Raw genomic sequence first — 16,402 nt, 5'->3', positions numbered from 1 at the left:
CAAAATTAATCATTATTGGCATGTGGTTTCCAGGTCCAGCACTATGGATGTGCTTCCTGCTCTTTGTATCACATCTGGACCTGTGCAGTGAGCAGTGGTTTGCCGCCCTCGTGCTTTGAATCATTTTGGGCTGAGGTGAACAACTTTGCAGTGTGCCAGGCAAGGGTGGTCTGGGCCTGACATACCTGGGTCCCGCTCTGTGGTCATATTCCCTTCAGTGAAGCTGCTGCTTTGGTGCCTTTCAACATTACCGTCAGGAACACATGGCAGAGAGGGAAGGCTGCTCTTCTTTGGAGGGAACCAGAGAGCACAGTTACATCCAACTGTGGCCTGAGCCATTCTTACTGGGACTATAGTTACTCTGTGGGTGTTCTCAAGGATCGAGTTCGACAGCGAAACAGAATGGACATTCCTAGCATTCTTCCCGTTTCGCCACCCAGTCTGCTTCAGAAAAAGTCCTGATGTAGGTGTTTGTATCCTGTCTCTTTCTTCCCTCACTGTATTTGTCTTTCAAGCCTGGCAGCAGTGGAAGGAAACTTAGCACGTGATGCTGACACTCTGCCATGTCTGTGGGACGGCAGATTCCTAAAGAACTCAAATCTAGCTAAGAGAATAGCTAGGAAAACAGAAGGCAGAGGACTCATAAAAGCATGGAGAGGCTTGAATCCCAGCGGATTTGAAGAAGGATACCAGCTTTTATCCAGAAGCAGGGCTGCTCACATCAGGAAAGCTGTCTGGGTTCCTGCCAGACAGTCACTGCCCACTGTCAACACAGTCCCCCTCTTAGGACCTCCCCCCTGTTTCAGGACTGGGCCTGGGATTTTGTGTTTTATAACAAATAGATCAATGAAAAAAAAAAAAAGTTGGAGAAGCTCTGAGAAATGTGTGCTTCAAAAAGCCCTCTAAGTGGTGTTGTCAGGATTGCAACTCTGCCGGAGAGTGACTCTTAAAAGATACAGCCCGCTGGAATATTCCCTAGTGTTCTGCTACTTGACTCCCTACTCCTTATTTACAGTTGTTTTACGCTCAAATTCACAGCTAGGCAGGGTTTTTCCTTTGGAGTTAGTGCTGGTAGTGGAGGCCACTGTCCCCCAGGCAGTGCCTTCTCACACTGCTGCCCTTGTACCACTGTGCTTGCACCTGTTTGTCTCTACTCAGCTGCTTCAGAAAACTCCCCTCCAGACTTTTCCTTCCTCCTTGTTCCACCATACACACAAGGGCCCAGTTTCCCTTTTCCCAAGCCAAGACACAGGAATGTACCAGTCCCTAGTGATTCCTTCCAGCAAATTAAGAAGCGCTGAACTAAGGAGGGTTTCAGTAAAGCAACATGGCCTCAACCGAAAAATTTGTTGGTTTTCTCCTTCGGGAGGGCACCGTGCAATATTTACATCCTGTTTCACCAGGCTTAACTCTACCCCACCATATATACACCTGTGTCTGCACACTGTATCCTTCACTGAGTGCCCATTCAGGCTGATTTTCACTGGCCAAGAGCAGGATACTGTGACTCCAGGAGGATTCTGACCAAAGTCTGAGTCATTTCCATCACAACCATCAGGACAGGAGCATTTCTTACCACCTGCCTGCCTTGTGCTTTACACAAGAGAGCCTCAATCTGGGTGAGTAACACACTACTAACTTTAAACAGATTACTAATCATAACCATAACAACAATAATACCACCACAGCACACACATGCACTGCAGAACAATAACAACTATAATAACAATATCAACACTAGATGTGTGCAATGTGCCCTGCAGAACCAGCAGCACTTCTGCCAGTCATAAGTGAACAACCCTACCAGTGCTGGGGGATGCTCAGCAGAGCTTAGTGTCTTCAGCTGTTTTGAGCTCAGCAACTCCTAAACCATAACAACCACTTGTGAGCTGAATGCATGTTGTACTGAAATCTACCTTTAGAAACCTACATTATTTAGGTCCAGGAAAGACTGAATTGCAGTTTTCTCAAAACAAGAATCAGAAAAACCAGTCTCCCCTCGACTGCTCCCCAAGTTAAAATAGGGCTTTCTAGGATGAAAGGACAGTGCACTCACCCCTGCCCAGTGTCTCTTTGTCCTGCTCCTTTTTTCTCCGAGGAGGAAAGCAGCTCTGAAGACACTCCTTCCCTTTGCACACATGGTCTTGAGCCAGTTCAGGAGAGGGGCAGGGGAACTGGGCTGCAGGGGAACTGCTGGGTTAAATGCCTGACTTCACAGTGTTAACTGGCCAGAGAATCCTATTACGTGATAGGTAGCAAGCCAGGGACTAATTTATGGAAATTTTGACCTTCAGTCCCCTTTGACATTTTCAGATCAGCCATAGCCTGTGTGAGACATGAGAGCCCTTACAGTTAGGGGCTCTAAATCAGCCTGTGCAGCTGCTGGAGCCGACGAGTGGGTCAGAGGTAAGAATTCACTGAGGTTCGTGTGTGGGCTGCTCGGTGCCTGTTTGACATTTACAAATCAGTGACATTCCTCTGCACAGCTCAGTGCATACAAATCGCTTCAGTCACTCTGAGGAGGGCCCCTCATTTCAGTCAAAGGTGGGTTTGGGCATCCTTAGCCTTTCCTTTTGACTTCAGCAAGAACACATCCAAACAAATTCAGCTTTACCACCCTACAGTGGGACCTGCTCCCTCAGGAGGATGCAGTGGGGGGACTTTTAGGTTCAACCCAACCTCCAAGGACTTTGCACCATCTCCATGGTTTGGGTGTGAAGCTTTTATCACTAGTTACAGTATCAGACCCCTCACAGTTTCATTAGTTGCCACAACAAACATTGTGTTTGTCCATTTTGTACCACAAACAGACACAGTCTCATTCCACTGGGTGCTGGGCCAATGACTCGGACCAAGAGAAGGCCAGTTGGATTTCAACAGTTTCCCATGGAAACCTATTTGCCACGAATAAAGCTCCACTGGGCTGAGCCATATGAGTGGGCTTGCCCCAGATTTCTCACAGTCTAGACTCTATGTAGAGAACACATGATGAGAAAAACACAACCAGGGCTGTGGACAAAAGAACATTAGCCTCAGCCAGTTATTGTGCAACAAATGACCATATTGGCTTCAGCCAGCCTGACCTGTTTAACCGCTGCTGCTTCTCTGAACCCTGAGGGTTAATATGGACTCTCCGTTCCCCTCCATGCTGGCAGTGCCTCTGGCACACGCTGCTTCTCCTGGCTAGAGGCTGTGCTGCGATTTGGGATGCCCTTCCATGGTGTTTATGGTGGCTTTGACCACACGATGGCTGGGATAGGGAGGCTGACTCCTTGGTTGTGGACCAGAAGCTGTGGAGCCAAAGAAAGAGGTGTGAGGGAGCAGAAGGGGTGAGGGCTGCCATGAAGGGGATATGGTAGCCAAGGCTGCCATGGTGACCTGCTGCCTTGGTGAAGCCACCCTTTGCCACCTCAAAGTGAAGATGGCCAGTGGCTCTCAAAAGAGTCTCTTCCCTCACGCTCACAACACTGAGGCTACTTTGGGGGTGTGGGGGTGAAAGAAGGATGAAAATCAGAACTGAGGGGGGAAATCAGCTATGAGTGAGGGAAAACTTGGGACAGCAGCGAGGGAATGAGCAGAGGGAAGCTGTGACCCTGTGACGGCGTGGTGTGTGTGGCAAGGCCCCTTTCCCCGCCTTGGAGTGTGCAGAGATCGAAGAGGGACAAAAATGAGAACGGAGGGGAAAATGGAACGTAACCGAGAGAAAACTCGGACAGCAGTGAGGGAATGAGCAGAGGGCAGCCGCAGCCCATGAGTAGGTGTGTGGCGCGACCCCTCTCCTGCCGGCCGTGCGCGGGGGCTGCCCCGTCCCCTCAGGGGGGAGAGGGCGGGCGGGCGGCGCCGAACGCGCTCCGTGCCTGGGAAGCGCCCGAGAACGTGCGGCCGGGACAGAGCTGGGGGGCCGGGGGAAGGGGAGGGCGCTCCCCGACTCCCTCCCACCCTCTCCGGATAAATGCGCCGCCGGGAGGCGGCGGGCGGCGCAGCCGGTGGACGAGCGCGGCGCGTCCCCGTCCCCGTCCCGGTCCCGTCCCCCGCCGCGCCCAGCGCTCCCTGCCGGCGGGGCCGCCCCGGGCGCTGCCGCGCGCACTCGGCTGCGTCCCCGCGGGGCTGGGCGGGGGGATCGGGCTTCGCTTCCCTTCCCCGGGAACGCCTGAGGGCGGGGGCGGCCGGGCGGGCAGGGCCAGGGCCGGTGGAGGGGAGGCGGCCGGGACACCCCGGTCTGGCTGATGCTGGCGCTGCCCCGCGCAGCACCGGGCTCCGGCAGGCTGGTAGCGGCGGTCGGGACTCAGGAGGGGCCCCCCGGGCTCCCTTCCTCTTCCCTCCCTCCGCGGCGGGCGGCGCTGGAGGATTTTCTCCCGCCGCGGCCCCCTCGCTGTCCCCCAGACATGGTAGGTCACCTCCAGCTGCAAGGGATGGACGAGAGCCTGAAGGAGAAGAGCCGGGAAGGCTTGCTGGACAGCCCGGACTCGGGGCTGCCCCCCAGCCCCAGCCCCCCCTTCTACTCCCTGTCGCCCGGTGAGGGCCGAGCAGGGGGCAGCGGCGGTGCGGAGCCCCCGGCCCCGGGCCACCGGCGAGAGGCCAAGGACGGCAAAGTGGTAAGAGCCAAACCCGGGCACCGGGCTCTGTTCCCACCGGGTCCCGCGGGGGAAAGACTGGCCGAGCCCCGGAGCGGGGGGCAGGCAGGAGGGCGCCTGTGACCGCTGCCTGGGCACCCCTGGGCTGAGTTCCCCCCGCAGTGCCCCTCCGCCGGCCGAGGGCACTCCGGGCTGCCTGTGGCTGCTGCAGTCCGGTGTTGGCAGCTCCGCTGCTGTGCCAGGCAGGGCTTGGTCCAGTGCCGGGCAGGGTTTTTGGATACACGCACAGAGTGTTGGCAGTTTGGCTGGGTGAACCCTAATAACGGTGTGGGAGTGAGACCCAAGTCGAACCAGGCTCCCCTGCCCACCTTCGGAACAGAAAAGTGTAATTGCTTTCTCAGTGACACTGCTCTGCCTGGTAGGTACAGGTTGGAGCTGCATCCATCCGGACCGAGGCAGGGTCTTCTGGCTCCCAGCCATCATTACGCCCTGGCATCCCACATCTGGTTTGTGAGGAGCGTGGAGCGACGTTTGCTGGAGACCTGGCTGAAAGAAAGCCAGAAGTGCCCGTTAGCTGGGGCAGGGTAGGGATGTGTGTCCGGGGGGCTGGTGCGGGACAGACTCTGGGAAAGGCTGTGTGCCGCTGCCCTTTGCTGGAGCGGGGCTTTGTGGCATGAGCCTTCGTGAAAGATTTGTTCGCTGGCGGCTGAGCGGAGCCAGGGGTAGTGGTTTGTAAGCTCAGACAGCTGGCAGAGCACTGCAGCTTTCGGTCAGCCTGATGCAGTGCCAGTGAAGCAGTTGAATGTGGAGTAGGATTTGGGTAGATTTATTATGACCATTATTCTGCTTTATTTGTTTATTTCTATCCCTGAGATATAAAACCTGTTTTAAAACACAACGTTCAGAGCATAAGCGGTGGTGGTGGAGGTTTTTAAAGGATGATTAAAGTTCTTCCCCAGGGCTCTTGAAAAAAATTTTAAACATGGATAAAAGATGTTTGTAGGTGTATTCAACGTGGTTAATTGGCATTTATATGGAATGAGAACTGCAGCACAAATTTTTCCATGAGAAAAAATTATCTGCCTATGGTTTAGTGACTATTCAAAGACTTCTTTCCCATAGAGACATTTTGCAATGACTCCTCACACCCTCGTGCTCTTTCTCAAGCTCTAAGGCTGTCTGGGCATATTATTGAAAACTACCTTTTACTCCTGAACATGCCAAAACCTTCTCCATGAACAATGACTCCTCACAGTGGAGAGGGTGTGAGGTGTTATTACAAAAGTCAAATCTCAAACCTGCTAATGCCGCAGTTCCTAATATGGAGCCTTACCTGCAGATGCCTGGACGTGTGTGCCATCTCGATGGGAGTGTTTATGTACAAAGTTACCCACACACCTCTGATTTGGCAGGATCAGGCTGTTGCTGTGTGTCTGTATAATAAAATGGGGGAGGAAGGCGCGTGAAGGCTGCTGGACCAAAAAACAGCAGGGGTGGAGGTGTCTGCAAAACTCTGAAATGGGGATATGACAGTCTCCACTCCAGCAATATGACAGTTGGCCACAACTCCACCCAATAAAGACCTTGGATATTGAAGAAGAAAGGGCATGAGAAAATTTATTTCAGTTCATGGGCTGTTAGGATTGAGAGTTTCAGTGCTTGACTCCTACAGGGAAAAAAGTTACTCCTGTGATCTGTATAAGGTAATACTAAGTTTTCCAATTATTTTGATCATCAGTGAACATTTTAGACACTTCACAAAAGCTCACACTGTAGATGTTTCTAAATTTTGTATCACATTGCAAGGGCAGCCCTGGGCTCCTGCTTATAGTATGGGTTCCATACACTGGGGGTATTTCTGTGCTCTTAGCAGGTACAGAAGGTTGCAAGGGTCCAAATGCTGAAACCAGTTGGACTGTATTATTTGGAGTGGTGCTGGGCTCTACTCTAACTCTGTTTGGCCCACGGCAAAATAATGAAGTAAATAGGAATTTTCACTCTATTTGACTACAGAGAGTTTCACTTCCTCTCATTTCCACTGTGCAAATACTGTACTTGCAGCTGTTATTAAAGCAGGAAAAATATGGAGAGCATTGCTTGCTTCATACTTCTAAATTGCAGTGTCTAATTAGCTTTAATTTTGCCGTTTAACAAGGGCTTGCAGATCTATGAGCAGTTATGCAACCCATGAATGTGCTTCTGTTTAAGTCTACTCCTCTGCTGTTCATCAGAGCATGCAGAATTGGCAAATCAATAATTGCAGCTATTTGCACACCAAGAAATGCTTTTTTTAATTGCCTGTTATATTAGTGTTTGTTTTGCTTATAAACGTGACAGAGCCAGGAACACAGCCTGCACTCTTTGTGTTGGAATACTATAAAACCATATATAAGCTCAGTCACCAACAGCCAAAGTTCCAGTATGTACAGTTACAATAAATTGCTGTCAGGTGAAGGAAACAACATTCCAGATCTGAGTGAAGTATTTCATGCTATTCTTTGCTGCAGAACTATCAAACCACCAGTCTGAACCCAGTTGTGTTCCTCTGCAGCCAGCTATTTTGCTCCAACCTCACAAATATGTTACAGAATTTTTCTGCTTTAGGGCAGCCCTTCTCATGCAGGGGATTGCATGCCCTTATCGAAGACTTTCTTGTGTGTAAAATCTGTGCTCTCTCTGCTCTGTGTTATTAACTGTGACTCTGAAAAAGTAAACTCTCTGCTCTTTAATAAGCACAACTTTGTTTCAAAGACAATGCACCATTTATTCACATTTAACCAGCCAATTTGGGAACAGCTTTGGGATCCAAGAAAATATGAAAGGCAATTTAGGGCCAGAGTCATAAATACCACAAGTTCAACACCATTTAGGGACTTTTTTTCCCCCCGCGTTTTACTTGTAGTACAGAATAGATTTGCTTTTATTTCTTCAAATAAAGTCCATGTAGGAAATTTGTCAAGTGTTTTGTGCTTAAGTGCAAATATCCTAAGGAAAATAGAAGCTGACTTTTACCTAGTTCTGCCTTTTAAATCTGAAACATTATTAAATTGATTCTTATGACTTAGGTTACTGAATTCTCTAGGCTGTGCCTGTAAAGCTGGGCCAAAAGGAGCAGAAGTACAACAAAATAAATCCCTAATAATATGCACAAAGAAGCAGTTGCTGCAAGTGTAGGGAATGAAATGACATCAAAGTACCCATATCTGCTTAGAGTTTTCCCTGTTGTTCTTGCCCTGGGATGTAGATTTAGGCTACAAGAACTGCTTTTGGACTGTGCTGAAATATGTGCTTTGCATTCATTGCACAACTCCTAATGGATATCAGGGGACATCAGGATCACATTCATCTGCAGAGCTATCAATCCTACCTTCTTGAAGCAGCAGATTTTATGTTCCTTCCCAACAGTGAAAGGAACTTTTGCCACTGCAGTGAGTTCCCTTTTCTTTGTAAGACTTAAGTATTTGTGCACTCAACCTGCCTCAGTGAGTACTGACTTCTGTGGGGCTATATCCCAGTGAATCAGCTGTAGGGATGTAGGGAATTTCTACTTACATTCAGGATGCAAGAATGGTTCAGACTCACTCTTGTGTGGTGGGAGGAGATTCCAGCTTCATCTCCAGTATGGAGAAGGAGACCTCCCCCCTTGGCACAGCCTTCACAGACAACAAGTGCGTGCCAACCCTGTTAGATTAGTGGCTCATAATAAAAAAACCCAAAAAACCCAGAACATCTCTTCCTGACATGCAGCATTTTGAAGACCCCTTCCATCACAGAGCCAGCATCTCATCCTACACTGACAGTGCTCCAGGAATGGGACGATGTCTTGTAGGGACTGGGTGGGGAACGTGGCCATCAAAGGCTTTCCATATGTAACTTTCAGACCTGCCAACACCTACAGTGAAAGCACACGTGAGAGGGAGGCCCAGCAGCCCGGCCTGAGCCAGCCTGCAGCCCGCACACGAGGCAGGGGATGTGACTCTCCAAGGCCGTGTGGCTCCCAGCAGCTCTGGGAAAGCCCCAGGCTGGTGCGGGGAGCGAGCCACCCATCTGGCACCACAGCAGGGTTTGCCTCAGGGCTTGTTGGCAGCCTGGCATCCTGACCCACTTCCAAGCTGCTCCCATGGGGCTGCATCCTGCAGGAATTCCCCCGGCAGGGGCTGGTGGTGACTTCGCTTCCACCCTGTGTCTTCTCCTGGAAAAGGACAAACCCACCTGGCTGTTCCCTGTCCCTCAGCCCCATGCAGTTCTGGATATGCACCTCCTCCTCTTCCTTCTTGGTGAAGAACAGGGAATGGCTCTGGGCCTCACTTGATCTGCCTCACCTGATCTGACAGATGTCCCTTTGGGGCAGATCAGGGAGACAGGCATCAGGATCTCATCATCTGCTCTGAAAAGTGTGGCTCTGACGAAAGACATTGAGGGTGATGTCTTCTAGCTGTTGAATTTCCATTGTGTCCCTGCGTAACCCTGTGGACAATAAGCAATGCAGCACACATTTCCCACTTGAAATAAAAGAGGGAGATAAGCAGGAAGGATGTAATTCTTTGAAATAATAAAGCCCTGCTTTCTACCTGAGGTTTGCATTTACTGTTATCACCTCCCAATATAATCTCATCCGGCTCTAGTATAAATTACTCGTAATGTGCAATACGTGCAGATATTGGGAAAATAAATGGTCTGTTAAACAAATATTGCTTATCTTCTAGAGCGGAGAATGTAGATGTGTGTCAAATAACTCAGCCAGATCTTTCATTATAGCTGTAAATAACAGCTGAGTAAAGTGACATTTTCATGGACCTGACATGTTACTATAGTGGGAAAATGTGGTGAGAGATTTGCTTATGCCCTAGCTAAGTTAGGAGCTGGGAATTTGGGAAGCTATATCCTGTTTGTAGCCCTGACACTTGGAAAGCTGTTTCCCCTTACAATCCCTAGAGGTCTAATGCCACATCTTAGTGCCTTCCTTATAATGACCATAGCAGAAGGAGTCGGTCAGTTCTGGTTCTTTGTGCTCTCTGAGGAAAGGTTTTGGGGGTTTATTTATTTCAAGTCACGTTAATTTCCTTTCCTTTTTCTTGCTTTGCTGCCCAGAATTTGGCAGCTAAAGAACAGTCAATGCTGTCGTTGAGCTGTAGATTGAATTCCGTTCAGCAACCAGTTTTATCTGTGTTTATCTATCTGCTACTTGCAAAAAGCAGAGTTTAGCTGCCCAGGCCGTTACATGCCTGAAAGGCATCAGAGTTAAGGCAGAGGGAAAAATGCAGCCAAACAAGAAAGCTCTTCAACTTTTTAATAATACTGTAACTCTTTGCTGGTTAAAACAAATTATGTACTGGAAAAGAAATAAAAATAATAGCACAATAACTGCTTAATATTCACCTTGGATCTATTTTGTAAACATGGGAGTCGCTTTTTTGATCTCTCCAGTATCTTTCATTTTGTCTTCTCAACCTTCCTTGCCTACCAGACTCTTTCTGTCCTTGCATGAAGATGGCAGGGTTGTGGTGGCTTTTGTGGAGCTGCATCTGGTAAGTACCAGCACAGCTCCAGTTCTTGGGGACAGATGAATCAGGTCCCCACTGCAGCGTTCCAGCGCAGCAACCCTTGGATAGACAGACCTCGACTATGGATCACTTGTGGACAGCCTGGTCTGAAGTGATGTGGGCTTCTCCTCCTCACCATCAGTGACCCCCAGGAGTGTGCAGCAACCTCTGCTCCCTGCCAGCCTATCCATAGGGCAGGATAATACAGAAACCTGCCTTATTTGTGGAGTGTCTGGAGATCACCAAGTGATTCCTGGAAACGAGCCAGGGATCATGATTTTCTCAAGGGAGCTCAGCAATCCAGTGTTCCTCTTCTTTCAGCCATTCCTGTGCAGAAGGAAAAATAATTGAGTCAGTATTTTTTTTTGACAGAATATTTTTGTTTTGTTTTCTTCCTTAAAGCAGATTGGAAGGAGTCAGTGTCAAACTCTTGCCAAAAAGCCAGCTTTTGACATGTGCCAAGCATATAACATTTCAGCCCCAAAGACAAATCTTTTGGAAAGCTCATATCCCCTGTTCCTTGCTTCCCAGCTCCAGGTGACTTGCAGGAGCCGACATTTCAGAACAAACATCATTGGAGGGAAAACAAAATGTCACCTGAAGTGCCTTTCAATGGCTACCGTGTGAAACCTGTGGTTGCTGTTTTAGTGACCCCTTCACGCCGTGCAAGCAAATCAGTTGCTGTTTGGTGAGCAGCCTACAGGGTCTTTCAGATCTCTATTTTTAGGCTGTGCTTTGTAAGTTATTTACATCTTCCATGTGCAGACTTCCAGGTGACTTCAAGGTTTCTGACCTGCAGCAGCTCACGGTACTACTTGAAGAGAGGTCTGAGTCTGTAATGCTCTCGACAGGCAGTAGAAATCCTGGCTTTGGCCTGCCAATGTCCGCAGTTCCAGCTTTCTAAACTAAGCCAAGCCTGCAGGTCTGAAGGTGGTGCTTATCTACAGCGTATGAAATGCCTTTTGCCATCCTTCCCTGCCCAGAGCAAGGTTAACTGTAACCCCAGTGGAAACAGTCTCATCATCGCCCCATCCAGAGCTAACCTGGAGAACACTTAATCCTGCTCTCGCCAAGTTCAGCAGCAACTTTTTGACTCAGATTGATGTCAGTCATGCATGCCAGCGCCTCCGTTTCTCTGTGCACACTGGTATTGTTTCTGCAGCGTGTTCTTGTTTCCTGTTCCCTGCTGTGGGACCTGTGCTTTCCACAGACGGGGATTGCCCACGCTCTGACCGAGCAGCACCCGGCGCTCAGCGGGCTGGGAAGGCTGTTCCCATACACACGCTGGGGGCCAGATGCCCCAGCAGTGTTCCTGCTAAGCCACAGGAAAGGCTTAGTCTCCCGCATGCTGGGGATGTTCAGAGCACACTTAGTGTCACCATTTGTTAGCAAGGAGTGTGAAGGTTTGTTTCCTGGAAGCCCTTCTTTGAAACTGCTTCTTTAAAGGAGGAGGGACACGTATCCCCAGCCCTATTTCCTTCATCAGTTCAAGCAATCTGCATCCCTCTGCAGGTGAACCCGCAAAGGGCAGCCTGCCTGCTGTTCACAAAGCTCACGAGCATGTGCAAATGGTGTTTGACTCCTGCATGCAACTGAACCTCTTTTGTACAAAATGTCTTTAGAAAGAGCTCCGGCCATGTGCAGAGTGTTACAAGCTGGATATTTGCGCCCCTGTGAACCAAGGCTTCTCTGATGTAAACAATTCACATTTCAGAAGCAAAGAGCTTTATTTACAACCAGAAAGGCTGCTCTTGCCCTCCCCTGTCAAGAGCGTTGAAAGCAATCCAGGAATGAACTTTGCCTTTTGGCCAGTGTTTGGTAGGGAGGGTGAACATGTATATTTTTTTTTCTTTCCCCCCCCCCCCCCCACCTATGCAAATACTGTTCTGTTTTGACAATGGAACAGAAATATTCAATCAAAAAGGGGGGTTGGCCATTTTACTTTATAGTACGACTTTACACAGCAGTAAAGTGCAGGGGTATTTCAGTATGAAAAGAAGAAACAGCTTTGTGGCTTTGGGATACAGAATTGAAGGGCTTGGCAAATTCAGATGGGGCAGTGACATCTTTTGCCTTAGCCTGAGGCAGAAAGCCCAAACCAGTAGAGGAAAGCAGACCTCAGCTAGCCATCTACAGACCCTGCACAGAGGCTGCCAGCCATCTCCTTTAAAGAGATCCTGTGTCCCTGTGTGTCATAAATATCTGCTGACAGAAAAGTAGTGGCAGAGACTGAAACCTGCAGTGACATTTTTCCAGGAGGGCAGGATTAGGCGTAATTAGCTGCTGGGTTTGGTCCAGGCACCAGACACAGGATCCCCATATGTGGGAACTGGTGTTTAGGAGCACTCCAGTATAGAGAAGTGGGATTACTCATTTCTGTGGTGGGCAGAGGAGCCTAGGCTGGTCTGTGACAATTTGTCAGAGTAAGTTAGTTCACGGTGCAATTAGTCTTAAAAATCCAGTTTTCAGTGTCATGAATTTGAGCCGCTCCATTCATTATAAAGTCCTGGCTTGCAACTGGCTTCCTACATTGCAGAGGCCACAAGGTGCCCCAGTGTCTCACCCCACCCTCAGTTTTATGGTTAACAAGAATGTTCTTTGGAGCACAAGAGCCATTTTTGGCACAGAGACTTCAGGAACAGCAAGTCTGTCACTTCCTCTGCTGGATTGTTGCAAGGGATACATGACTTTATGTACGTATTTGTGCGTGTATCTATAAAAATATATATACATGTGTCACTTAAGTAGACCTACATCCTTTAAGTCAGCAGCCTTAGGCCCTATCTAACTGTGTGTTAGGTCAGACATGGAGCACTTCTCCATGCTGATATATTCTGAGTATTTCTAAGACTTGTTAGTTCCTAGCCAGTAAAAGCAATATCAGGGCTAAAGAAAACTCAAAACCAACTGCTATTCCTATGAGAAACAAGAAAGGAAGAAGGAAAGGCAAGGCTAAATTTCAGCAAACAGATACTGAAGCATGGAGTGGCAGAGATGTGGGCACAGTCACGTACCTGGGAGGTGAGCTGGGGCAGAGGGAGGTGTTGGTAGGTGAGGACAGTCCAGGTGTTGTGTTAGGCTGCTCAGCTGCCAGCCACAGCATGTTATGAACTGTGCCAGCCCCATCTGGTGTGTCCCAACGCTTGCTGTGCTCTCCTTCCTGCAGATGCCTTACCTGCTCCTGAACCCGTCCATGCCAGAGATAAGACCTCGAATGTACCCTGTGTTTTTTGGAGAAAGCATTGAGGTCAACCCTGAGCCCATACAGGAAATCAGGTACAGATGGGATTGGGTGGGTAGATGGGGATTTCTGTCTTTTTTTCTGGTGCTTCTGCCAAGAATTAAAATGTGTTTACAAATGGGAGTCATGGTTATTTTGATGGAAAGGGAAGGACAGGTGGGAGGGTAGTTCCTGAATTAAAGACACTGACAGCAGCAGAGGCAGAGGGGAGGAGGCAAGAATTGGAGGGAGGTTTCAACAGAAGGCAGCTTTCCTTCCAAGGCCAAATCAAATCCAAGGCTATGAGAGAAAACCATTACCATCTGTGGGCTTGATGGCCTCCACTAAGTAATCTGATGGTCTTCATACCGTTCCCAGATGACTCGTATCTTCAGAAGAAGCAACACCCTTCTAATTGGCACCTGTTTTTGTTCGCTCTTGCTGCAGAGAAACCAACATTAGACAGCCCACAGGGACTGAATGAGCTCCTCCTTGTGAGGAGATGGTTCCTCAAGCCAGTGATGGAGATGTTCTGCCCTCCTGTGGGGCTGGTGCTGTGGCCGATGGATAAATGTTGGTCTTTGCTCTTCTTTTACTCTTTTGGAATGTACCCTGCAAACAGCATGGAGCAGTTACACACAGCTTCGGGCAGGGACAGTGGGAGGACTGTAAACCCAATTCCTACCCCTGTCAACCTATGCAAACTTCTCTCTCTGGAAATGTACCCCAGTAAATCTCTGCTGGCTGAGGAGCTGCCAGCGGGCATGTTTTTATGGTGATTACATCGGAGCCTTGTTTTATGTGTGCTGAATGACTTGCTTACACCCTAGCTGTGCAAAATACATTACAGGAGCTCAGATTACACGCGGTGCACAATCAGTCAGCCCCCTTCTGGGTGGAGGTAATGACAAGCACACACCCAGCTTTTAATCTTTTTTACGTGGAGCTGCACATTCCTTGGCTGCTGATTGCTGGAGGAGCGTTTGGGGAGCGGGGAAAACCAGTGGAAATCCTGCTGTTCCCCATGGCTAGGGATTCTAGGAAAAGCCCCTTTTGTGGTCTGGTGCCCACACATCCCTTTTGGATGAGTGCAGAAAAAAGGCAGGGCAGTGACATCCTACCTTTTGTGGTTCTCCATCTGCTGGCAGTTCAGGTGGGCCAATTCCTTTGAGAGCAGTGGCTCGGGTGTTGGGCAGCCATAACCCACAATATCCCTTTGCTTCTCCTGCTCTTTCAGCATTGCTTGGATTTTCTGTAGGTTCCAACAAGCAACCTCACCCCTCATCTCCCAGCACTCAGATTTTAGCTGGTTTGGGCATTTTTGTGCAATGATGGCAAGGTGGTATAAAGAAATAAAGACAAACAGCCTTGACAGCTCAACAAGACCACCATCACAGGATGTTTGTCTGCCTCCAGTGTAGCCCTCAGGGCTGAGCTGAGGCCCCAGTGAGACCCACAGAGAAAACCAGAGGAAGAAGAGCGTTGCTTGGAGCCTGTGCAACCAGGTGTTTTCTACCCTGGTACGACCACATTGCAGAAATGCTGAGATGGATTCACAGCAAGGTGGGGTTCCAACAAGATTCCCCATCAGGACAGAGTCCTCTTGGCTTTGGGTTTTGGTATCTGCCCCAGTGTCTGTGCAGTAAGAAGTGGTAAATGCTGCCAGCTTTGAAGGCTTATAGAAGAGTCCCTGCCTGTCTTACCTCCTTTGCTGCCTGGGCTGTGCTTCTGACTCCTTGCTGTCCTCTGTAGGTGCAATTCCGAGGTGAAGTACGACTCGGAGAAGCACTATCGGGATGACATCTTCTACGGCCCCATCCCCACCGTCACCACCTACAGCGAGACCATCATCGCTGCTCCCAATTGCACCTGGCGGAACTACAAGTCCCAGCTGACCTTCGAGCCCCGCCAGAAGCCGGTGAGGTTTCAGAGCACGACCATCATTTTTCCTAAGCGTGCCAAGAACATTTACCGGACCACCCTCAACTACAGCTTGGGTTGTGCCAAGCGCTGGTTTGCTTCCAGCGTGCAGCTGGAACTCTGCGAGGAAACCAACCCGTGCGGCTTGATGGCAACTGAATATTCATGGCTGGAGAAAGCAACGCCCTCGTCTCGGGCGAGGCTGAACTGGCTGGGAGGAGGTTTGCAGGGCACAGGATGGTTTTGATCAGTGAGAGGCTGGCTTGTATTTTGCGACGTTCCTGACATTCATGATCTGGATTTTATTTTTGGGGTTTTTTTTTCCCCCGAGCATATCTATTTTTGGCTTGTGTTTAGATGAAATCAAGATGACAAAGGACCCTGTTACCCATAGCAGAGTGATGCCTTATGAGCTCTGTAGGTCTCGTCTAGCACATAGGTGAGAGTCACTGTAAGCTTCAGAGCTATTTTGGTCTCTGCAAAGGGAAGACCAACTGCAGAGTCAGCGTCTGGTCGGCCCAGCACACACCAGGCCAGATCTCTTTTAGAGCTGAAATGCAGAGGAGGTGGTTATTTGTATCAGTACATCACAGCTTGCTCCAACAGCTCATCTGAGTGAGAGCTGCCGTATTACAGCACCGCAGCCACCCCACTTGCTGAGAGGAGTGGAGACTGTCACCCCAAGAAAAAGAGGATTTAAACAGGTCCCCCAGCTCTTGCTAGCAGCTGGATGTTTGTATACCATAGGAAGACACAGCACAACCAGGAGATGGGAGAAGAGCCTGCCCCCATGCACAGACACATCTTCTGTGAGGCCAGCCAGGAGTAAGTGGGGGAGATTGAGGAAAATGAACAGCTGAAGGGCCGGTTTCTAAAAGTGACTGAGTGATTTAGGAGCCCAGTGCCCTTTTATCAAAAGTATTGTCAGATCAAGTGTGCCATGCTGTTCACTGCCTCTAGCACCCAATGTAAGGGATCTGTATGCTCTTGCAGACCTTTTGAGTTTCAGGGTGTGGCTGTATTGCAGAGAGGAGTATAGGGCAGGAAGATGCTCCCTGGCTTCAAAGAAACCAGGGCAGGGTTAACTCACCCTCCCAATAGTTTCCATATTTGTGGAAATATGGGCAGCTTTGCTTCCTGTGGAG

At 49.4% G+C, this 16,402-nt stretch overlaps 1 protein-coding gene across 1 annotated transcript; it reads left to right on the top strand.

Annotated features, from left to right (window-relative positions):
* Positions 1-4,226: 4,226 nt before the first annotated feature.
* LOC309579852 (refilin-A-like) lies at positions 4,227-15,504 on the top strand (the record flags this gene model as incomplete). The annotated part of the gene is made up of 3 exons (XM_082293406.1): positions 4,227-4,595; positions 13,284-13,393; positions 15,090-15,504. The coding sequence occupies 3 exons, from the start codon at positions 4,227-4,229 to the stop codon at positions 15,502-15,504; spliced, it is 894 nt and encodes a 297-aa protein (XP_082149532.1).
* Positions 15,505-16,402: the final 898 nt, after the last annotated feature.

Source organism: Coloeus monedula (assembly GCF_965178545.1).
Source record: "Coloeus monedula genome assembly, chromosome: 18".
Taxonomy (NCBI): domain Eukaryota; kingdom Metazoa; phylum Chordata; class Aves; order Passeriformes; family Corvidae; genus Coloeus; species Coloeus monedula.
The sequence above is the reverse complement of the archived record's forward strand: the minus strand, read 5'-3'. Positions and strand labels throughout refer to the sequence as shown.